Raw genomic sequence first — 25,720 nt, forward strand, 5'->3', positions numbered from 1 at the left:
ATCACTTATAACTTCAACACACATAGAGAGATGCAGGTGCATTTGTGCTTACCTGAATTTTGTTACTCTGCATTCGACTCTTCTCATTGTTGCTTTTTGCTGCTTTTTCTGCCACTTTCTTCTGTAAGTGTGGCCCACGGCCGAAGAAGATGTAGTTGACAAAGGCATATTCGAGCAAGGCCAGGAACACAAAAACAAAGCAGCCCATCAGATAGATGTCTATGGCTTTCACATACGGGATTTTGGGCAATGTCTCCCTAAGGTGAGTGTTGATAGTGGTCATAGTCAGAACAGTGGTGATTCCTGAAAAAAAAATGATTATAAAGCAGAATTAGAAAATGTTTTTAAAAAAGTCAGAAGTAAAGAATATGAAGGTACGTGTTTGAATGGTGGGAATTTCACACAAACACACCTAGTGCCACTCTTGCTGCTGACGCATCATAGTTGATCCAGAAGGAGACCCAGGACAGGATGGTGATCAGGGTTGAAGGCATGTAGGTCTGAAGGATGAAATATCCAATGTTTCTCTTCAGTTTAAAACTAAGGGACAGACGAGGGTACGACCCTAAAAGTAAGTAATTAAAAATAAGCATTGGATATCGATTGACTACACTTGCAAAAAAAAAACATATCTGTCTTTTTAAGAGGCAAAGACTGCAGAGTTCTCTTAATCTTACTAGTAAAGAATAATTGACGACAGGCCATTGACTTATAAGAAAATAATGCACACCCAAGGTGGTAATGCGGCATGATGCGAAGCGTCAAATAATTCAAAGGACCGGAGTCAATTATTCCTCTTAACCACGGTTACCACAAATATTGCTCTGGTGCCTATTTTTAAGACATTTGACAAGTTAGGTATGCGGTTATCAAAAAATAATGCATACCCACAAAACATTTCTCAACCAATCAGAATACAGCATTCAACCGACCCGTGGTATAAGTTTTATTAAACTATGTTTAAATAAGACATGTGAAATAAAGTGTGTCATATTGTTAACAATTTGTAGAACAGGAAATGTAAAAATCTTAAAGGTACATTGTGGGGTTTTAAGCGACATCTAGTTGTGAGATTGCAAACTGCAACCAACAGCTTGTCCACAGCTCACCCCTCAATTTTAAAACGCAGGGAGAAGCTACGGTAACTGCCACAGGACAAACATGTCATCCTGAGACAACACAGATCCTGTCCCTAATGGCGCACTTTATGTGGACTTTCAGTCTCGTGGTCTTAAAATGCGCATGCTTGCTTAGTCTACGAGTCCGTAGGGTGTCCCATCTGTCATTTTTAAGTTCCAAAGTGGGCTTATCAGCGCACCCTTAATGCGGTCTTCAGCAAAGCCCGCACTGCTGCATGTTCCACACACTTTACCAACCCAGAAGTCCTTGCGAAAGAACAATCAGACGACAGATGGGAGGAGTTCACGCCACTTCTCTTCCTATTTCCGGCGTGACGCTCAGGTCTGTCCCAAAATACGACTCCCAGGGTTCCCACACCTTAGTTAACTTCAAATTCAAGGACCTTTCAAGGAGTTTCCAGGTCCAATACCCTCAAATTCAAGGGCTAAATGTGGGGACAGATTTCAGGTGAGAGCAAGGTTACATTGTGTTACCTTTTAAGAAACATTGTTACAGTTCCCTTTCGAGGGAACTCGCGCTGCGTCACTGCGGTGACACTTTGGGGACGTCTAAGCGGATTTAAAACTATAGGAACTATATTTTATGGCGTAATAGCACTTTTGGGAGTACTTCGACTCGGCGCAGTAACACCCTCCCTCTCCCATTATGAGAGTGAGAAGGGGAGCGGAGTTTTCAGGCTAGTCGAAATACTCCCAAAAGTGCTATTACGCCATAAAATATAGTTCCTCTTTTAAATCCGCTTAGAAAAGCGCTACGTTTTATTTCGTACCACCAAACTTGCTCGTATAACTACTCGTCTTAAATAGGAAAAACGTTGATGTGTTTGGTCACTTCTAACTTTATCTCTAAATGGAATGAATGGGGCTAGGCTAGGTGCTGTCGAGGCGTCGCGGCGCGCTCCGGCGCTGGCCTGCACGCGCACGGATGGTGGAGGGATGTGTCAACAGTTCTTGGTTAAGGTGGTGGCATATTTTGATGTTGAAAATGAGTAGACTATTCCTTTAAGGATTTCAAGGATCCATTGGAACCCTGGACTCCGATGTGCCCTCGTGGACTCGCGTCAAGGGTCCCTAAGGTCTGCAGTACATGATGTCATCAAAGTGTGGACTCTGAGAAAGTCCACAAGTCGGGAGTGTGCCATTTGGGACAGGGCTATGGTGATGAAATGCGCACTGTAGAAACATTGCAGCAACCTCCATGTATGTACATAAAAGGCTCATTCTAACGTGATAAAAACAATACAGTTCACTTTGTAAGATCTTTATAAACCACTGATAATATAGTTATGTATATTATATTGCATTTCTGCCAAGAGATCCTTATAAAAGTTACACATTGAACCTTTAATTCATTAATTTGTTTAACAAAGCAAAATGAACATAGGGCAGCTTTTACATTGAATGAACTAGTCTGGGCTTACAGTGTGAAGGTACAGTAAAGTTGGTGTAGTTCTGATATGCCGAGATGTGACTCATCTGATGAATGCACAGAGAACACACTGTACCTGTGGCAAACACTGCCTTTTTAGACAGCGTCTTATAGTCGATAATAGAGAACTGTGGCAGCTCAATGTTATCCACACCCGTCACAGAACTCCCACCCTGCCAGTAAAACTCAATGTCATCTGTGGTGTATCCATCTGAGAGACAAAAGACAGACAGAAAGATTCAAAACACACACCTAAATCAGCATCATCCACAAAGGGAAAGCTGGATCCTTCTGTTTCTCATGGCCTCTCTTGTCAGTGCTGTAAATCAGCATGCGACTAGACTGTGAACAGCTCTGTGAGAAGCTTGTCCAGGTCTGTCAGACAAGATTTTCCCAGCAGACGCTCTCTGCTTATCTACAGGAGAGCACAGCGATCCACAACATTAGAGCTTAATTAAAGGACGAAGTCAATTTTCTCTGTTCTTCTTCATCAAAAGAATTATCAGCCTAAAGTCCTTAGTGACTGAAACACAATGATAATCCATATGAAGGTCTACAGTACGCTGTCCATATCTTTCTGTTACTTCATGTTGAGTCGATGAAATTGCTTATGTGTTCGATTTTTAAACTTCAAATTAAATAGAGACGGTTTCTAGGATTACAGTGTTGTATTTGAGACTAATCCATTTTTTAAAGAGCCAGTATGATGCAAATTTTAAGCTTCCTATCACTGTTTATAAGTCCCGGACAACAGGTTTAATTGCATGCAAGGTCAAAAAACGCTGTAATTTTCTCAAAATATACATTTAAAATTACCCTATTTCTCAGAGATTCCCAAACGATTCGTGAAGGCGTTCAACAACTCAGTCTGCCTAAACCCCATCTTTCAGTAGTCTGCTCTCCGCACAGACCACAGATCAGTGGCACAGACCAACAATAGTGCAACATGTATTGACCTAGTGCTGACATGATTTACTGAGAAGACATTATCGACATCAATACACATCATTCATCATTAATCCAAGCAATAAAAACGACGATAGAAACTAACATTTTACACTCATTTAAGCAAGTATGTAAGCTAACCGGGTCATAGCAAAACCCTAAGTGCAACATGCGTTAGCCATTTGCTAAAGTGACTCTCTGACAGTATATTAAGAGTTTAAAAAGTAACATCAATACACATCATTCATCATTGGTCCAAGCAATAAAAGCGATGACAGACACTAACATTTTTACACTCATTAAGCAAGTATGTAAGCTAGCTAACTGGGCCATAGCAAAACACTTAGTGCAACATGCGTTAGCCACTTGCTAACGTGACTTGCTAACGTGACTCTCTGACAGTATATTAAGAGTTTAAAAAAACAACATCAATACACATCATTCATCATTGGTCCAAGCAATAAAAACGATGACAGACACTAACATTTTTACACTCATTAAGCAAGTATGTAAGCTAGCTAACTGGGCCATAGCAAAACACTTAGTGCAACATGCGTTAGCCACTTGTTAACGTGACTCTCTGACAGTATATTAAGAGTTTAAAAAACATCATTATTCCTCATTAGTCTAAGCAATAAAAACGATGACAGACACTAACATTTTTACCCTCATTTAGCAAGTATGTAAGCTAGCTAAACGGGCCATAGCAAAACACTAAGTGCAACATGCGTTAGCCACTTGCTAACGTGACTCTCTGACAGTATATTGAGAGTTTAAACAACAACATCAATACACATAATTTATAATTAGTCCAAGCAATAAAAACGACGACAGACACTAAGATTTTACACTCATTTAAGCAAGTATGTATGTAAGCTAACTTGGCCATAGCAAAACCGTAAGTGCAGCATGCGTCAGCCACTTGCTAACGTGACTCTCTGACAGTATATTAAGAGTTTAAACAACAACATCAATACACATCATTCATCATTATTCCAAGCAATAAAAACGACCACAGAAACTAACGTTTTTACACTCATTTAAGCAAGTAAGCTAACCGGACCATAGCAAAACCCTAAGTGCAACATGCGTTAGCCAGTTGCTAACGTGACTCTCTGACAGTATATTAAGAGTTTGAAAAACAACATCAATACACATAATTTATCATTAGTCCAAGCAATAAAAACGACGACAGACACGTAGATTTTACACTCATTTAAGCAAGTATGTAAGCTAACTGGGCCATAGCAAAACCGTAAGTGCAGCATGCGTTAGCCACTTGCTAACGTGACTCTCTGACAGTATATTAAGAGTTTAAACAACAACATCAATACACATCATTCATCATTATTCCAAGCAATAAAAACGACCACAGAAACTAACGTTTTTACACTCATTTAAGCAAGTAAGCTAACCTGACCATAGCAAAACCCTAAGTGCAACATGCGTTAGCCAGTTGCTAACGTGACTCTCTGACAGTATATTAAGAGTTTAAAAAACAACATCAATACACATCATTCATCATTGGTACAAGCAATAAAAACGAGGACAGACACTAAAATTTTTACACTCATTAAGCAAGTATGTAAGCTAGCTAAATGGGCCATAGCAAAACACTAAGTGCAACATGTGTTAGCCACTTGCTAACGTGACTCTTTGACCGTATATTAAGAGTTTAAAAAACATCATTATTCCTCATTAGTCTAAGCAATAAAAACGATGACAGAAACTAACATTTTTACACTCATTTAAGCAAGTATGTAAGCTAACCGGGCCATAGCAAAACACTAAGTGCAACATGGTTAGCCACTTGCTAACGTGACTCTCTGACAGTATATTGAGAGTTTAAACAACAACATCAATACACATAATTTATAATTAGTCCAAGCAATAAAAACGACGACAGACACTAAGATTTTACACTCATTTAAGCAAGTATGTATGTAAGCTAACTTGGCCATAGCAAAACCGTAAGTGCAGCATGCGTTAGCCACTTGCTAACGTGACTCTCTGACAGTATATTAAGAGTTTAAACAACGACATCAATCATTCCTCATTAGTCCAGGTTTTAAAAACGACGACAGACATTAACATTTTTACACCCATTTAAGCAAGTATGTAGCTATAATCATACTTACAGGTTGTGGTTAGGAGAGGCATGTTGTCTCAAATACAGGCATGAAAACGGGTCAGGGGTGAAAAAGGTGAGAAGGGTGCTCGAGGGGCGATGTGGCCTCTGTTAACATTTGACTAGTAACCGAAACAATGTTTAATTAAATGGGTGGATAAATGTGCAAAGCTGTAACAGGTTGCATCCCCTTACTATTTTACATCTGCAATAATTTTATTTTGCCATAATCTGTCCACCAGTGGCAAGGCCATAAAACCTGAAGACATTGAAGAAGTTTTATTTTAATCCCAATCTACATTAATATGATGAATATGAGTTTACCATTATAATCACACACAATTTGTTTACTATGAAGTTATGCAGGTCATGTGTTATGTTGTGTGGGTCATCTCTGTGTGGATTTAAGAACAGCTGTGTGTGATCAGGTTTCATGGTAGTTTAAAGAGCCATCTGAACAGGCACAAAGGGTTTCAGCCAAAGGGCAAATAGGTCATGGGAACAAGACACTGGTCTGAGGAATGTCATGTGGGTCTTGCCTGAACAGAAACATTGTTAAAGCATATGGAGGGGAGGGACAAAGACCATATATATCATATTGTTAAAGCATATGGAGGGGAGGGACAAAGACCATATATATTTACCAAGCCTGGCTGAGAGCTTCAGACTGATTTGGAGAATGTCCCCAGAACTTCACTCGGGTTCTGGGGAGATTCATCAGGCAGGCTCGGCTTCTTATTTTGTCCGGAAAATAAAAGTCTATCTCTTGAAATCAGAACCTAAGACTGAAGATTGTTTTATTTGAGGAAAAGGAAAACCACAACATTTGGTTCCGAAACCCGGGATAGAAAGGAGCTGGACAGTCACACCACCTGGGCAAATCTGACGAGCAACACAAACAGCGTATGGCCATATACTAAAGGTAAGCAATTTTTTGCTTATTAATTGTGTTGTTTGCCAGAATTTGCTCCAGGTGGTGAGAAATTTAAGCTCTTCTAAATTTAAGAACCATACATGTTAACTGGGTTTTGATTTCAAGGGTACAATCTAATTAAGGCATGCATGCATGAATCTGTGTTAATTACTTTGGCTTTGATGATCATGGTGAATTGAAACAGATTTAAGTTAAGGGAACGCGTAAGAGTTTGTATGCAAGGTTGCATATGCTACGTTTGTCGAGGAAGTGTATAACGTAGAGGTTTAATTTGGTTTAATTTGAAGTTAAAATTTTAAATCATTACGTTGATGGAGGTGCAGTAATGATTGTTTAATTGGTCAATGTAAACAAAAAAGAACACGCAAAAGTCGTCACGTCGGGGAAGTGCACTGACGATTGTGTATTTATTTAATAATTTGTGTTTGAGTGTGTATGTATGCAGCTGCAGAGTTTGTTTGATAGTGAGAGAAATGTGAACGTGAATCTGGCAGGCAGGGAGAAAGTGTCCCTTAGGCAGTCTCTGTGGGCTGTTAAGGGGGGTATAAGTGCTGTCCTTTGTGTGTATGGGGGATGGCTACTGTGTTAGAGTGTGGAAGAATGAGCCCTAAAAATAAAGAAATAAATGCTAAGGGGTTATTACTGAAAAATGGTTGGGTTAACAATTTGGTTTATAAGTTATCAAACATACATTTGAAATGTAAGGTTTGGTAAAAACAATTGACACCAGATGGGACATCAAAAGGAGCACAGAACCTGAGACCACAGCTGGCTTTCTCAATGGACAATGCAATCAGGTGGCCACCTACAGAGATGAGCAGTTTTGCTTGTTTAAAGATTGTATTGTTCACCTGAGATGGCTCGGGGTGGTCAAATCACAAATGCTGGTCAAATCACAAATGCTCTTCCAAATTTAAGAATAAAAAGAATAAAAAAAATTAAAGATTACTAGATTAATGATAAGAATAAAGGGTTTCATTTTCGAGAGGAATGTGTGCTAGGACAAATGATGGTTTATGGTGTGAATGAGTTTTATTTTTGTCGTTGAGTGGCTTGGATAAAGAGTTAATGTTAAGTTGAGAAAATGCCTAAGAAGTTTCGCGAACCTGAGTGTTACCGTGTCGGGGCAGACACGTTGGGGTTCGGAGAAAAGAGTTATTAAGTCCTGCAGGTCAGGTACGGTCTATGTGTTATTTGTTTTGTTGTTTTGGAAGGCCCGGGCTGATGAAAGATATTGTTTTTGTTTTATTTGTCATGTCGGATTGGTAAATTGTGTAAGTGAATCTTTTCCATGTCGACTGAAGTGTAGTGGAAAGATGAACTTGGCCAGGTAGTCTAGATAGAGTTGTTTTATTTTATTTGTGTGAGAATGCAATGTGTCTGGGATATAAGGAGTCTGAGTGTGAATGTATGAGATGGAAAGAGTGGGGGCTGAGTGAGCAGTGGGTGTGTCCTTCTTCTGTTGCTCTGTAGAGAAGCACAGAGAGATGTTGTGTTACAGGAGTGAAGATTGTTTAAAACTATAAAAAAAGGGAGATAAAGTTTGAAAATATGAGTAAGAGTATGAATAAGAGACAGTTGTAAATGCTGGGTATTAAAAATTAGAGTTGAAGACATTGTGGTTCTGAGGTATTGTAGCCAAAAATATTAGTTATTACAGTGAAGTATAAAGCTAATTCTAGAAATTAAATAATTCGTTTAAATGATTGATTAAAATAAAAAAATTGTGCTCAATAGGAAAAGATTGCTAGTCCAAAAAAGGACAGATGTTGGTGATGGTATTTGATTCTATTTGACAAAACACTACAAAATATTATAAAGGAAATTTTATTTTAAAGACACATTGGAAATCTAAGTAACAATCTGGGGAATATATAAATTGGATAAATAAAAACAATAAGTTTGTGAAGTGGTTAAATGAAAAATAATTATAAAATATAAGGTGTGTTATATTGCAAAGAAAAGATTATGGCAGTCATATTAATGAAAAAATAAGGATTAAACAATGGTTGTGTGGAGAATTAGAAAATAGAATAATTGGATGTTCAAATGAGGAAACATTTGATGTGGCATTGTGTGAGGAGAAGTACAACTAAATAAAAATATAAACTAATGAAAGATAAGAGGAGATAATTAACAGACAAAGAAATGCTCAAAGGGAGAAAGAGAGAGAGAGAGAGAGAGAGAGAGAGAAAGGGAGGGGGAAAGCCATAGCTCAAGGGAATTGTGAGATTAAAATCTAGCAGGAAGACAGACGTAAAGCCTTGAAAAGAAAAAACAACAAATTAGAGAAAAAAGTAGAGACCAAGTTATTAAAGGTGGAAATAAAGAGAAAAATAAAAAGGACAGGAAAATTATTAAAAGGTGAATGACACAGATAAATTATACAAAGATAAATTATTACAAAATGAAGAGGAGTCTTCATCTGATGATGGAAGGTGGTCACAAAATAAATTTTATTTTAAATCAAAAGGCAATATTTTGCATGGGTCAAGCTAAAACCTTGTGGGCTGATCATTCTGATCCTTTGACATTCAAGAAAGTGAACAAAAGCTGGCGATGAAAAGACAATGGCAAAAACTGTGTGACATCAAAGTGTTGGAGTTGCAAAGAGAGTAGTAACTCATAAACTGGACTGAGAACACATCCTACAGGAATGGGACTAAAACTGAGCTCAAGCAGTGATGGGGGCACTGCACAATGTTCTGAAACATGTTCAGAAAAAAGACTGAGTGGAGTCCAGAAAGACCCACAGAGACAATAATGTTCTTGGAGGCAAGAAAAACTGGACTATACTTTTTCATTTTCATACGAGCCTTTGAGTGAAAGAGGGGAAAGAGTGAAACAGCCGTTCAATGTTTAGCAAAGGACTTTATAACTGTAGGGATACATACAATCTTTAGGTGAAAATCAGCTAGACAAATTTAAAGGCTGATCAAGAATTTATGTTGTTAGGTGTGACTACCTTTTCTGAAATCAAATCAGACTCCTATTAATCTGACAGGAAGAAATGCATAATGAAATTTGGGGGGGGTTTGAATTTGGTATCTACAGAGGAAGTTAGAACTCCAATGATGGTACTAAGCTAAAAAGCAAATATAAATGGCATCGAACAGCTATGGCAGAAAGGAAAATAAAATAGATAAAAGAAATAAATTGAAAAAACACCATAGGATACTATAAAAGGTAACAAGAAAAAGCTGTGAGAATAGAAAAAAGAAATAACTAATTATTGTAACAAACATACAATTTAAGAAAATAAAACTTAATTGTATCTAGTCACGATTTAAGACCAATTAATGACAAGAAAAGATTGATGATCCAAAAAATTACATACTTTGCTTACAAGTGTTTCTCCATTTGATAAACATTTTTACTGTGAATTAGGATTTGCATAAGAAGTAGATACTTGCATTTACGTCTTTAATTATAAGGGAAAATATTATACAGGTTTAGAATGGATGAACTACTATTACAACATGCGGAAAGTTAATTTGGTTGATTAATGCTAAAAAGTTGATAAAATGATTGGTTGTTATTGAGTTATAGGGACACAGGAGAACAGTTGATTTGCCAGCAGGGGCAAACAGATGTGGAAGCTAAAAAGGGTCTCAGAGTGTCAGGAGATTTTTTTAAATTGTATAAGAAGTGAAGAAATCTCAGTCATAAATATTATTATCATAGATGTACATGGGGCGAATAAGTGGAATGAAAATGAATTATTTGATTCATGAGAAGAATAAAGATTTTGAGTTGAGATAAAAAGGGAAAAACTGATGTGACGGGTAAGAGAGAAGAAAAATTTGACTATCATCTATAATCACAAAGGATGGTAGATAAAATGGTATAGAAAAGGAATAATCATCAAAGCCATACTTAACAAAATGTGTGAAAATACTAATCGTAACAGAATTGATGTTTTACTTTGTATTAGTGAGCATGTAAACTAACAACCGTACACCTTTAACACTGCATGAAATATTCGCCGATAGACCTATGCGTATTGTAAAAACATCTGGAATTAAGTGTTATATGAACAAACTAATTGTCTATGTATTGAGTTATTTGTGTACAGAAAAAGCTGAAAGGAGTGGAGGAGGAGATGAGAAACATGACTCCTTGTGCGAGATGATCTAGCTTATCTGAGGTTCGAGAGGTCGGAGGAGGCCAAACACGGCCACAGGGCGCCTAACTGGGGGAGACAAGATGAGACCAGCTCCAGAATGTCCAAGTGGAAGGAGCAGCCACTGTATAGCAGAGCTCGTAGGAAGGAGAGAAGGAGAAAGAATGCCAATGATATGAAAGAAGAAACATCAAAACCAAATCAAAGTTAAAGCAATTCGAGTATACCGACGGATGGAGAGCAAAGTTTTGAGCACCGAGAGGAAAAAGTTAAAAAGAGAAATTGACAAAAGAAATTGAATTGAAAAAAAACGAAGCCGATTACTACAGAAGATTTGCATTGCTACAGTCAATTAAATTTCATGGCGATGGACTTTTGCCTTAAACGAGGCCCAGTGAAATATCTGCAATAATTTCAAAGGAACAGACTCTGAAAGAAAGACTGAAAACATAGAGACATTGAACAGAGAACTTAAGGTGGACATTTTATGGGAAACATCCCAAAGATAACAATGATACAAATGGGGAATATTTACAGTTAAGGAAATATATTTGCAAAACCAGATTTCAATAATGCAATAACATTTTCAAGTCCACATACTTTGGGGTGATAAATTCAACAAGAATTCTTATGGATTACGAGAAAAAGTTTAAGGTCAACTTATCTGGATAATATTTAGGTCTTTTGGGAAATTCTGAGTTTAAAAATACATCTGGTAGGCCACAATTTGGAAATTTGGGTCAATGGACGTAAATAACAAAACACTAAAAATAAAAAAGGAAGGATAGATATTTCAGAATGGTACAGTAAAAATTCTGAATGGTACAGTGAGATTACAATCAAGAAAATATAAGCCTTATGGAATTATAGACTTAAGGAAATTAAATAGGAAATGTTTTATAACAAGAATTTTGAATGAATCAACTAAGAAACCTCTAGATCTATTATGAAGACATCAAAAAGTATAACTTAAGGTGTAAAAGTGAGAAGAGAAATGCTATTAGAAGAATAATATAATCAAATCAGAGCAACATATACAATGAAGGTATTGGAAGATCAAATAATATCGATTGGAGAATTATTTTGGATTGGTAGAAAAAGAAAATGCTTGACCTCATTAGGAGGGAGAGAAAAAGTACTTAAATAGGATGGAGACAAGAAATCACTACAAAAGAAGGGTATTTAGAATCCTTATAAAATGATGAACACAACAATTAATCATCAATTATATGTAGATTCTGTTGATCAACCAAATGGATACCAAATTAGATTAAGGCATGGGATTAAGCTAAATAAGGAATTTAATAAAGTTTTGTCAGAATAAGAATACAGAATAAATAAATTATGTACAGTACTACAATCAAAAAGTAGATTATTAAGTTTACAAATAAGGCATTAATTAACTTAGGATAACAACTAGATGCAGCCATTAAAAATACATAATAACATATACTGAATCAATTTTAATTAAAGGTTAGTGGGTAAATGAGGCGTAGGTGTCTGGTTAGAGAACCAAATGGAAGTTAAAATATTAGGATGATGGAAAATTTACTTGAAATTAACAAGAATATTATCAGGACTTACGTTACAAGACGGTAATGAATTTACAACTAGTAAACGAGAATTCAAGCACCTCTGATGAGGATGGGAAAAAGTCATTTAAATTGTTATCAAGAATTATTATGCATGAGTTACTTAGTTGTATTATTGGTTATTTCCATTTACTAGTTTTATTTGAATTAATTACATTTATGTGTGTATTATGCAATCTATACTTAGTTTATTATTGGTTATTTACATTTACTGGTTATATTTGGAATACTTTACTTTCATTTGTGTTGCAATCTTTACTTAGTATATTAGTGGCTCACATTTTCTAATGTTATTTGAATTAATCTACATTTATTTGTGTTTATTATGCCATCTTTACCTAGTTTTATTATTGGTTATTGCTCTTTACTTTGTTTATTTGAATTAACTTACATTTATACTTGTTTATTATAATTAATTTTTGAGTTTTTATGCTTCAATTCAGCATCAATTAGTTATACTTACTCGTTTTGAATATTGAATCTTTAATATTTCTTTTGTGTTTATTATGCATACTTTACTTTTGTTTTTATTATTTTTTACTTGGATTCATTAATGTTGACTTTACATTTACGATGCTTTATCATATACTCTACATAGCTAAAATGATAACTGTAAGCGTAGAACCAATTGCGCACAAACTGTTTAGGGCTTAAGTACTTTTACTTTTACATTCAAGTCAAAATGAGAATGGAAAGATGTTTGTCTTAATGTCCATAGTTCGAAGTGCTGTGGCATAATTGGGTAATTGGTAATGTATAGTGGCTTTCTTTAGCCACAAGATAGTAATAAGAAGACACTGAATTATGAAACAGCACTCCGGATTAAAATAAACAGGAAAAGTGAGGCTAAATTAAGCCTCAGAGCGGGGATTATGAAGAAGTTTTATTTTAATCCCAATCTACATTAATATGATGAATATGAGTTTACCATTATAATCACACACAATTTGTTTACTATGAAGTTATGCAGGTCATGTGTTATGTTGTGTGGGTCATCTCTGTGTGGATTTAAGAACAGCTGTGTGTGATCAGGTTTCATGGTAGTTTAAAGAGCCATCTGAACAGGCACAAAGGGTTTCAGCCAAAGGGCAAATAGGTCATGGGAACAAGACACTGGTCTGAGGAATGTCATGTGGGTCTTGCCTGAACAGAAACATTGTTAAAGCATATGGAGGGGAGGGACAAAGACCATATATATCATATTGTTAAAGCATATGGAGGGGAGGGACAAAGACCATATATATTTACCAAGCCTGGCTGAGAGCTTCAGACTGATTTGGAGAATGTCCCCAGAACTTCACTCGGGTTCTGGGGAGATTCATCAGGCAGGCTCGGCTTCTTATTTTGTCCGGAAAATAAAAGTCTATCTCTTGAAATCAGAACCTAAGACTGAAGATTGTTTTATTTGAGGAAAAGGAAAACCACAACAACATCTAATTTAAAATGATTTAATTTTACAATATAGTACTGGTTAAATGAATTACATTATTGTTTTTGAGTCATGGGTTGAATAATTTTCAGATAAGCAAAAAAGATAATGTGATGTGGGAAAATAAAATAAAATAAGAACAAATCAAGACATTACAAGCATATCAAATCGAAAAGAACAAAGTAGCAGTATTGATTAGGTAGAGAAACAGTATCAAATTAATATAACACTGTTTTTTATTATATAAATTAATATAATAGATTTTTTTTAAAGCTATAAAAGTGATTTTCCTTTTGTCTTCTGTAGTTTGATTAACACAACGACTCAAACATAAGCATTTCTTATAAGACGAACTGTCTTTTTGGATTTTTATAATAGTAGATAAACTACCTTACATGAACTTAACTATTAACAGTAGCTAGTTTTAATACACCAAAGGTCTCTCCTCCCCTTTACCTACAATCATGCATCGAACAAAGTCATTCTAATCTTTTTAATTGATTTTCAATTTATTCTGGTAAAAAGAAACAAACAGGTCACATAAATAAATTAATTTTCTCCACATTACAGGGAATGTCGCATGTATTATGTGTACATGGTAAAAGTGACAAGGCTTGTCTGCTCTGATGTTGCATTTCTTCTTCATGTTGTGATACTCATCTCAGAGCTGAGACACGACAGCAGCTTTACAAGGTTACAGCTGTTTGCTCAACAAAGCAGACATCCAATTACAAACACTGTCTGTCACAAGTGTGAAAAGAGATGAGACGAAGATATGAAAAAGCAAAAAGATGTAAAGTCAGCACAGTCAGATCCTCTGCAGGTATAACTGAGCTGATGCATAAATGCATACAGACCGTATTTGATTGCAGCAGTTTTGTCCTGATGCTTTTGCTGCATTGTACTGCAACTGTTACATAGCATGTGATGAGATGCTAGAATCTGTCTTCCTTGCTTTCAATGAAACTTAAACTTTGGTATGAAGATGAGATCTGTTTGTATTAAAAGTGTTGTGAGATATGAGAGTCTCTCTGCATTAATGAGCTCTGATTTTCTCAAGTATTAATGTGCTGCCTCACTCCCTCATGTCAATATAACTTTCTCTCCTTCTCTCACTTTCTAACAACATCTTTATTGACTTAATATGTTTGTTTACGAACACCTGCTAAATTACAGATTTTCCTCCTCGAGAGATACTTTCTCCTCAGTGTTGACCAAACACTTCTGCATCAAAACCAGCAAGATTGACTTCTTTTAATATTGCTGTGATCAACAATGTTTTCTTTCTTTACCCTATAGCACTTTCATATTTTTCAATATGATGTTTACCATCTTTATTATGCAGATTATGAATATCATTAACAATGCCTTAGCATTTGAGAAAATTATTTAGATGATTTAAAACTTTACAAGTAATGATTACACAAATTTACATTCACAATAATTTTACTGGACGAAAGTTAGTATTGATTAACAATTAAACCATTCACAGGACTTACAACTTTCAATCTCCAGCGTGCAGTTCTGCTCATCCAGTGGATATCTGCGTAGATCCATCATACATGCAGCTGTGGTAGTTATCCTGCAGATATGAGGTCAAAAACAACACAGTCACTATTAGTTAAGTGCCCCTAATGTGATCTATTCTTTCTCCTTTTTGAGATTTTCCCTTGAGAATGTTTTTTCACATGAAATCAGAGGGTAAATAAATATAAAACTGGCTTTCCCACAATTTCTAAACCATGAATTTCCATGACTTTTCCCACTTACCTGTTTTTACGGGATAAAGACTTTTAATTTAAGTCTTTTATGTCTACTCTAGACAATACGCACAAAGCTTTACATTTTAAATAGATGGTGTCACACCAGTCTGCTTCGATATGGCCATATGTACATTAACAGTAATGTGATCTATATTCAAGTTTATATGCTTACTCAGAAATAGCCATGCTGAATTAATGCAGTCCCACTTGAGCTCAAGGGATAGTGAATGAACAATTTGGGATCTTGCCAGAAGTAGTAACCGATCTGGGTACTTTCGCCTAATGTTTTTGAAATACTATGAATTCAGACATACTACTCACCTCGCCTACTTCTTTTCACCTACTATATAGTATACGCAGCCTAGACTTTGAGCATGCAAGTTTTTGCTGGACGTTGCCTCGGGGAGCAGCTCATCAATACAATCTTTGGCCTCGTTCATGTTATAAAACAGCTAGTTCTGGTTCTTCATTCTGATACGTGTTCTAAGCCGTGATAAAATACCCTAGTGACCCCACGGTTCAGACCGCATTACATAAGTATCACTGCGCCCCTGTTGCTACGTACTGATTTATGAAAATAAAGTCTTTAATCATATTTTTTTTCTGCAATTGCACAATTAATGGCGATATCCAGATAAATGTCAATAAATATTGTTGAGTCATCTCGTCAATAACGAGAAAACGCTTCTCTTTATTGTTCTTTAACTTCAAATCCGTATTTCCGCTATTGTCCACTAGATGGTGATCTTACCCAAATTAAACACTGACGCATTCACTCAACACTAAAAACACTGTGTAAGTTTTGATCATGGCTCTGAATCTGATCTCTTACAAAAGTTCTTTACAAAAATGGAATTATCTCAGCTAGGGCTGTCACAATTATTAAATAATCGTCTCATCGCAATTGTTTGACCTCATCGCGATGATTTCAGAACACCGCGATGATTGCACATCTCTCTAAAAAACACAAGGGGAAGCTGCAGCGCCTGTATAAACGAGACAGTATCAGATTACTTTTAAATATGTGTTATGTGTATTAATATTTACTGCCAGATAAATCTTGCAAAAGATTGAATTTAAATGATCACAACAATTTGCGAAAATTATTTCATAAACAAAAAATGTATGAAAATTAAATGTCAAAGCAATAAAACAGGCAATTAATCGTCACAATTTATTAAACAATTAACCGTCAGCCAAATTTCATATCCGTGACAGCCCTAACCTCAGCTTTTAGCTGAAAATTTGAGAGTTGATAAGAGAACAAATAAAGGTAGGAAGAAACAGGGTTTTTTTGTTGTTGTTGCTGTTCTTTCATTTGATATATTTTATGTTTATTTAAAGAAGATCATTGTCCTGGAAAGCATTAAACTAAAACTGGGTGGCAACTTAAAAAAAAAAAACGCTGACGGGGAAAGAGTTAATCATGCTTCCAAGCATATTTGATCATCACTTCAACAGTTGCACGATATAAATGTTAAAGTATAATTAGATGAATGTTGGTTTATAAAATAAACACCACAGTCTTTAATCATATTTTCATTGTGTCTTTGCTGCATCTGTGTTGCTTGGGAACTGCGCTCTGTTTCAGCCTCACTTGATTCTGAGGAACTACTTTGTTAGGCGGAAGAGTAATATTTGTACTAATATAATTACAACTTATTTGTGTTTTATTTTATCAAATCCTGCAATGCATATGAAGTAACCATTTTATAAAAGCAATAAGCCTAACGAAGCAGTGGTGTTACAGTGCATTTTATAACAGCTAAGAGGCATTGTTAAGCAGGTGCGAAGCGGTTATAAAATGCACTGGTAACCCACTGCTGGTAACCCACTGCTTCGCGGGGCTTATTGCTTTATTGAAATATGAGTAAATCCTTAGCCTAGCCCACGAATGTGCAGTTGCGAATTTAGACATGAGCAGTTGCATTTTGCGGGTGGGTGGGGACATGGGACAGAATAGCGACTGCGTTTTTACCACTCATTTGCACAACGCATCAAACGTTTTATGTCACCATGCGCTCATTTAATCTACCAATAGGTCTAACGTTATGCAGCTTCGCCAAGTTAAACACATCTTAACACATCTTACTTAACTGGGAGAAGGTGCGGGCTCATAAGACAGCGCATAGATGAGCGATAAAGAGGGAGAACTTATTAACACCAAAAATATTAAAGACACGAATAAAGGTCTTAGACTTCAGGTGCCCATCAGGAAAACTGGATAGAAAACGAGAAGAGATGCATGTAAAGGATAAAAGTATGTCGTCATGCCAAAACCAACATAATATTGGAAAATTACTGTTTGTGTGTCACAAAATGTAGTTGGGTCTGATGTTAAACATTAAATAAAATTCATTTTGGGTATAAATCGAATGAGCATTCTTTTATCTTATTGAAATTATCATTTTAGCTGAGGTAACAGGAGAAAGTACATTTGCTTGTAAACATTTTAATAATGAAATAAACGCACAGAAATGTGTGTTTTGCTGAAATTTACATTTAAATGTATGTTTAATTGGCACAGCACAAATCTGCAACATTTTTCCTAAATATTCTTATTTTTACACTATTTGAACAGATGTGTTAAAAACAACATATTAGTTTTGATTCTGGGACACCACACATCCTTTCGAGTTCTTTCAAGGTTGCCTGGCAAGACCGGTCTCCATGAGAAAACAAGTCTGTTCTTTGCATTCTTGGAATCGAGAAACGGCCCTACTTTCCCTCTTTATTCCACTTCTGTTTAATTGCCTGAACACAATCTCAGTCATGTCTGCAGGCTCTTTGAAATGCCTCTAGCTGGATCCTAATTACGCTGAGCTTTAATTAACACAGGAACACAGACATGGCCTTTCAGTGCGTGACTTCTGTGTGTCTGTGTCAACTTTTGCTTCTTTGTTATGCAGTCCAGGGTGAGTTTGTGTTTACGGCACTTACTCCAGACATCAGCAATACAAACAAAGTAAAAGCATGTACAGTACCTGGTTTATTTTTCTACTTAATGATATTGAGTGTCTAGAGGCACCGAGATTGTTAGCAATTTTGTATTTTTATATAGAGTACTGCTCTGTCCAAAGCTCTCAGGCATAGTAGACTACATTAGACAATATACAGAGAAAGATTGTTTAAAATTTCACATTAAACTGCAGAAAGAAGTGAGCCTTTAGTTTGTCCATTGACTATACTCCCCATTTTCAGTTTGTCTCCTGCATATTGAGAGCGGCTCCCTGATGCCTGCAAAATAATGATTTAAAATTGTGAGCTACCTTCTTGAAATCAGTTTTTGCAGTGTGGGATGTTTGTATTTGACATGTATTTACTCTAAAAATGTATTTACTCCAGCAGTTGGGTCTGCTTACAATCTGCTTACAAACACATTTAGAAAAGCTTTTGGGTAAAATTAACCATTCAGTCAGTGGCCGTTGGCGGGGCTTTGTTTGTGTGACGTCACAATAACAAGAGAATTAAAACAGCATGTCTAATGACTACGTTTTAATGGGGATTTAAAAAGAAAGAGAGCTCTGGATTTTTTGGTAGGGTGGTTGTGTTCACACACTGCCAACACACATTTATGTCCAAACACCCTGTAAAAGTGGAGTTTGCATTTATTTGTGTCGTTTAAACAGTGTAGTCTCCATACACTTTACAGACTTACACATCTGTCATTTGTTAAGGTGAAGGTTTTAAATCAAAGATGGCTTATTTTAAATCACATATCTGGAAGTTCCTGTACCAACCAAGCAACTACCAATGAGATAAACGGGAGAGTTAACGGATGCTTTCCTCCGGGGATTATAGACTTTCTTGGTTCAAGTAGGACAGAGACAGTCTCATCTTTCATTGGTAAACAGATCTTCTATTCCCCGACTTAGACAGGATAAGTATGCCTCACTGAGCTCCAAAAAAGCAACATCAAAACAGCAAGGAGAACAGGGTCAACCAAAAATACAGCACACGTAGATCACATACGCATGTAGATGGGGAAAAATACACTACCATTCAAAAGTTTAGTAACAGTTGAGTGAAATATTTCTTATGATCTTATAAATCTTTTAATCCTAAAGGAAAACACCACCGTTTTCAATATTTTACTATGTTCTTACCTCAGCTTAGATGAATTAATACATAGCTATTTTTATCAATGCATGCACTTTTAATTTTTGTACAGCACCTCGTGAATGTGTTAGCATTTAGCCTAGCCCCATTCATTCGTTAGGATCCAAACAGGGATGAATTTAGAAGCCACCAAACCATTTCCATGTTTTCCCTATTTAAAGACTGTTACATGAGTAGTTACACAAGTAAGTACGGTGGCACAAAATACTATTTTTGTTTGGAGCCATAGGAATTAATGGGGCTAGGCTAAATGCTAACACATTCAAGAAGCTTTGTACAAAGATTAAAAGTGCACACACTGAAAAAGATAGGTATGTATTAATTTATCTAAGTTGAGGTAAGGGCATAGTAAAATATCGAAAAACAGTAGTGTGTTCCTTTAAGGTGAATGCATAAATGTTTAAAATTACGTTTGTAGATTAAAATATAATTGTGGCAAGTTGGCAACACAAAAACAGGCAATAAAAGCATATAATAAATAGAAATTATTTTAATATTGTTTAAAAATCCTCCTATGATGAAAATCCAAGAATAGGGTTCCCACACCTAAGTTAACTTCAAATTCAAGGACCTTTCAAGGACTTTCCAGGTCCAGTACACTCAAATTCAAGGACTAAATGTGGACATTTCAAGTGAGAGCAAGGTTACATTGTGTTACCTTTAAAAATACATTGTTACAGTTCCCATTCGAGGGAAGTCGCGCTGGGTCACTGCGGGGACACTTTGGGGACGGCTCCAGGGGTAAGTGCGTCTGAATGTGTATATCTGAATGTGAGGCTTGTGAGGCTTAACGACAAAGACAGGGTGACGTGGAAGCCAGGAAGTATATCACTATCTGAAATATTGCCAAAGACGCGTTTCAGGGACGCAGGAAGTATGGCAAGGGAGATGCAGTGTCTCGTTCCTTTCTCAAAGGAACAACAGTTACATACGTAACTCGAGACGTTTTCAAGTGTCAAACACAACTATGCCAAAAATCATTTTGGTATGAATCAACATTCGCATACAGAAGATATAACCATTTAAAGCAGACAGTTTAGCACGTGTGCTTAAAAAGTCTAGAATTTTTATGATATTATCTCTTTTTTCCAGAAAACTTCTTGCATAAAATAGATTCAAGCACTTTCAATGACCTGTATCTATGTATGTATATTTTCAAAAACTTCCCATGGCCTTGAATCCCCCCCCCCAGTTCACAAACTTTCAAAAATTTCAAGGACCCGTGGGAACCCTGCAAGAAGCAAGCTGCTTGATAAAATGACAAATGAATCTATGCAAGGAGTTTGAAGAGAATATAGAAAAATAGCTTTCATTTATTTTGGATGCTTTTGGTCAGATTCATATCTGTTTCGATAAGCCACTGTAAAATGTGACAAAAAAATATCAATAAAAATGAATAAGTGTTACAAAACATTTATTCAAACATATAAGCACCAACGTGGACATACCTAAAAAATCTAATCACAAATCTTATTGTGGATGCATAAATCTACTGGCAAAAAGAACCCTTAAAATAAAAAAAAGACAAAGACAAAAACACACTGACCTGAGACCATAAAGCACAGTTCCATCAGGGTGCAAACGAATCATACGATTCTTTACTGTGACCCCATGAACAAAAGATTTCTTGTCATTGATGAAGTATGTATCAGGCACCCAGAGTTGATCAGCCACTCGGTTATCTAAAGTGAGATTGAGAGGGATCCCCGTGTAAGAAAGACGTTTATCACGCCACGACTGCTGGAAATACATGGTGATGGTATAGTCCTGTAAAACACACACACACATTTTTCATTAGCAAATACAAGCAGGACACACATATACACACAGAAAACATTTTGCACTGTCATAATATCACAGTGCTGTACATTCCTCTTTCTGTATCTGTAGTCTCAGAGATGATGTCTGCCTGACTCTTTGACATATCAAAGCAGATGTTTACAACATCAAACTAATTTTGTAAAACTGAGGTCTCCTGCCCCCCAGCCCAGACCGTTCTCTCCAAAGTCCTCTCTATCTCAGTTCACCCATCTGTTGCCTCCAGACAAAAAAACAGAACCCAACCATTGGTTTAATTTAACCCAGAAAATGTTTATATTTGACCCAACGATGGGTTGAAACAAATTACTACCCAATTTAAGTGTATCAGAGCACAAATAACCAATCAAAAGTATCCTTTTTTCTAGATTGTCCTATTTACAGGATTCGCTTTTGCTTATGTGAATGAATTAGCACTAAACAAAGCTTCAGATTTAACTGTTGTGCCTGTAGCTATTGACTTTAGGGTGATTTATAGATATGTATTTCATTCTAAAAATGGCCGGGTTATTTTTGACCCATAATGGGTAAATATTGGACAGAACACGTGCTGGGTTAAAAATTACCCCATGCTGGATCAAAAATGACCCAATGTTTGGTTGTTGTATTGCAAACATGGGGTATAATAACCCAGCATTGGGTAAATTTTTAACCCAGCACGTGTTCTGTCCAATATTTACCCATTATGGGTCAAAAATAACCCAGCCATTTTTACAGTGTGTGACTCGATCTAGTATTTCAATGTACTTGCAATTGTTATAGGTTTTTGTTTTATTTCCTTGGAATTAGTTTGCTTTTCGATCCCTATCTTAACACACATTATCTACTCTAGTAGCTTCAGTAATTGCCACTTACATGACTGTGCACTTTTTTTGTAGATCTGTGTGAAAAGTGAAAGTCTCTTAAAACCTTCATTAGTGACAATTGATTATTCATGTTAATTATCTAGATAATACAGTATATCCATGTAATTGGTAGTTTGGGTAACCTACAAAATAAAACATTATTAATAAGAAGCATAATTAAATTAATATAAAATAGAAGAAAAACACAATTTTGTGAAATGGCTAGTGCATACCTTTCTTTTATTAAAACTGAATATTAGTGTTTAAGTCAGGCATAAATTGTGCATTTACATTACACGCCTGCTTCTGAGTCAAACTCATAAGAAACAAATTCCCTATTGATTATTTAGTGGAGATTTGAAAACATTTAAAGAGTTCAGGTGCAAAACCCTCTGAAATGTAATTTCACTTTATGGCAATGAAAAGGTTATGAGTCAGTGTTTAAAATGCCTTATTAACCCCTAATATTTGCCTCTTGTCAAACTTCAAAGTTTGAAAATGAACTTAGTTGCTGTGAAACATTTGTGTACACTTAGCACAATACTGGTGGTTTGCTGCAATGCAGTTATACTATATTTTCAATAGGACAACCAGCTGTTTTATACAAAAAAATAAAGAAAATGCCACAAAAGATTCAAATAAATAATCAATTTGTATTACCCATTGGATTCTGACCAGTTTTAAAAGCACTGCTTCCAATTATTTCAATTAACCACTGTTACCTGATCACTTTCAACGTACCGCAAAGCTTTAGTTACAATTCATCTCACAAAGAGCACGCACGCACATCATTCAGCCTAGTTTGCAGTTCTTTAAAGTGCCTATGCAATCACTTCATAAGATACCTTTGGGAAACAAACTTTTCCTGAACGTTCTTTTTATCTTGAGATATACTATATGCAAGCATGGCTGAATACTGTAATTGCAACTAAAACTGTGCAGGAGATTTACTGAGTTTGTGGTAAATGAATACTAGTGCGAATAGTACACCACAAAGTTTGTAAGAGGGGGTTAAATATTTTTTTGGACTGTTATGATAATAACCTTTCATAGTCCAAAGATCAAGGACATTTGGATTTGATATAGCACATTCAGATCTACAGTAATAAATGTTTCATTGGGTGGATTCTTCAGGGCAATATAAACCGGAAGATGACAATCAGATGTGAAGGGTGCAGTCCCATGAGGGTAGATAACACGTGAGTGCTGCAGAAGAGAAGGGAAGTGAAGACAGAGAATGAAAAGACTGAGTGTGATAAGAAAGAGAGAGAGAGAGAGAGAGAGAGAGATGTGAAAGAGCGCATGGGTGTGCCTCAGGTTCGCCTAGGACAAATGCTATTCTTAGAAGCAGCTGTTGCCCCTGACAACAGCTTAAAATCATCACTCCAGAACCTTTTTACAGAGCACCCTGACAGACAGGAACACATACTGTATGAAATAACAAACAGAACTTTACACACACACACACACACACACACACACACGATGGCAAGGCAATACCTCATATCACATGACCACATTTACTGTATCTCCTAATGCTCATCACAGTGGAAAACCCTCCAAAAGGGAGCTGAACCGTAACGGGGCGTACTATCCAATGGCAAAGTGCTATTTGAAGAAGTACAGGATAGGTACTAAAAATTATAAAAGAGAGTTATGGTTCTTGTAAGAACTTTTGTCGTTAACAGTTCTTTGAAGAACCAAAAAAAAAAGTAATTTAATGGCATTGCTGCAAAGACGCCTTTTTCATAAGCTTTATTTTTAAGATTGTATTTTTATCCACTAGTTAAGTCCCATGTCCAACCGATCTCAAATGCCATAGGGAAATAACAAAACAATTACACTAATATGCAAATCTAAAAAATAATAAAAACTTTAAATAACTATAATAAAAAAACTTTTTGTCAATTTATTTCTTATAACTGTTATAACACTATAACAATGAAAGTCATTATTAGCTCTGCAATACCCAGCATCGCATATCCAACCATAACGCAGCCTCACGAGTGCAAGAGACAGGGAGAAAAAATGACTGACAGCACGACACGTTTGTATTCCCTCAAACACAAACAGTAGCCTACAATCTTATACTTGTAGTTTTAATGGTCTTTCTAAAGGTTGAATTAACGTTCTAAAGTATTAACGTTACCTTTGTAAAAGAGAGAGAGAGAGAGAGTGAGAGAGAGCGAGTGAGCAAAGAACGAGAGAAAGAGAGAGCAACGCGACGGTTCACTTTCATCAATACAAGTATGTTGTTTAATATATTTCTCTGAAGTTTATATGAATGAACACGATGATTAATGCACTGCACGAGACAGAGAGAGAACAACACGTATTCACTATCATACACAATAAGCATAAATATGTTGTTTAATGTTTCTCTGAAGTTTCAAATGAATACGAGGAGTCACAAGATAGAGGGTGAGAGACTGACAGAAATGTGAATGTGTTCAGTCACAATAAACTTAAACATGTCATTTTATCCGTTTCTCTAAAGTTTAAGCATTAAACGTGTTGTTTTATTACAGATCATTTAAATGTGCTCGTGTGGTTTGGTCAAAAAGTAAACTTCTGAGTGTTTGTGGCCGTGTATTTTATTGTAACATGCTGAAAATCATTGTGCCTGTTTAAAACACGGGCAGCATGAGACCTTAAAGTCTTTATTTTATTCCCATCTGCTGATAAACATGTATTTAGTTTGCATAAAACAGATGATTGACTTTTTAAACTTGTTCAAATATATAATGCTGAACATCGCTTACTAACTTCTTTCTTAAGAGAATCTCCCTTTTGATGCTCTTTCTTGTCTACAGCGCGAGCGCTTGAGACTCCGCCCACCTGAGCAGCTCATTTGGATTTAAAGGGATACACACAAAAACGGTGCATTTTTGCTCAGCCTCATAAAGTGCCTATTTTTAACAAGCCACAATAAATTACCTATATGGTATTTTGAGCTAAAACTTCACATATGTACTCTGGGGACATCAAAGATTTATTTAATATCTTAAAAATGTCTTGTGGAATGTCCCCTTTAACTCAAGCTCTACCCCCCTCAAGATTATACATGGCAAAATATCTAACAAAAATAAATAAATAAATAAGGACTAGAGATAGGAAGATAGAGGAAAATAGTGCTTTATATTTTGCTGGTTAACTAATAGATTAGATGGGCATGGGAACATAAGCTTTCAAAACAAAAGCAATAATGAGGAGATGCTGTGATGCTAAACTCAAAATATTAACAGTTACACTACATTACACAGATTCAGGATTTATTTCCTCCAACAGCAGATGAAATCAACCCCTATAATTTTACCATAACCAACTCTACTGCATTATAACTCATAAATGAAGACCGTCTTCATTTATTTCAAACTCAGCAATAAATATTTTATAAATATTTCAGGACAGTTCATTATGCTCTGATCTTGCCATGTCTTTAAACAAGTAAAGGCA

At 36.0% G+C, this 25,720-nt stretch overlaps 1 protein-coding gene across 2 annotated transcripts in view; it reads right to left on the reverse strand.

Moving 5' to 3' along the window:
- gabrb1 (gamma-aminobutyric acid type A receptor subunit beta1) overlaps positions 1–25,720 on the reverse strand; it is a 29,394-nt gene that overhangs the window by 599 nt on the left and 3,075 nt on the right. Inside the window, exons 4-8 of one of the 2 annotated variants that reach the window (XM_073873120.1) lie at positions 21,148–21,368; positions 15,219–15,301; positions 2,645–2,779; positions 413–565; positions 53–303 (exon numbers count right to left, since the gene is read on the reverse strand). In XM_073873120.1, the coding sequence (XP_073729221.1) occupies positions 53–303; positions 413–565; positions 2,645–2,779; positions 15,219–15,301; positions 21,148–21,368 (843 nt within the window). The remainder of the gene's footprint in view (positions 1–52; positions 304–412; positions 566–2,644; positions 2,780–15,218; positions 15,302–21,147; positions 21,369–25,720) is intronic. The other variant, XM_073873121.1, reaches the window with a different exon arrangement.

The sequence above is a fragment of the Misgurnus anguillicaudatus genome, chromosome 11 (genome assembly GCF_027580225.2).
Source record: "Misgurnus anguillicaudatus chromosome 11, ASM2758022v2, whole genome shotgun sequence".
NCBI lineage: Eukaryota > Metazoa > Chordata > Actinopteri > Cypriniformes > Cobitidae > Misgurnus > Misgurnus anguillicaudatus.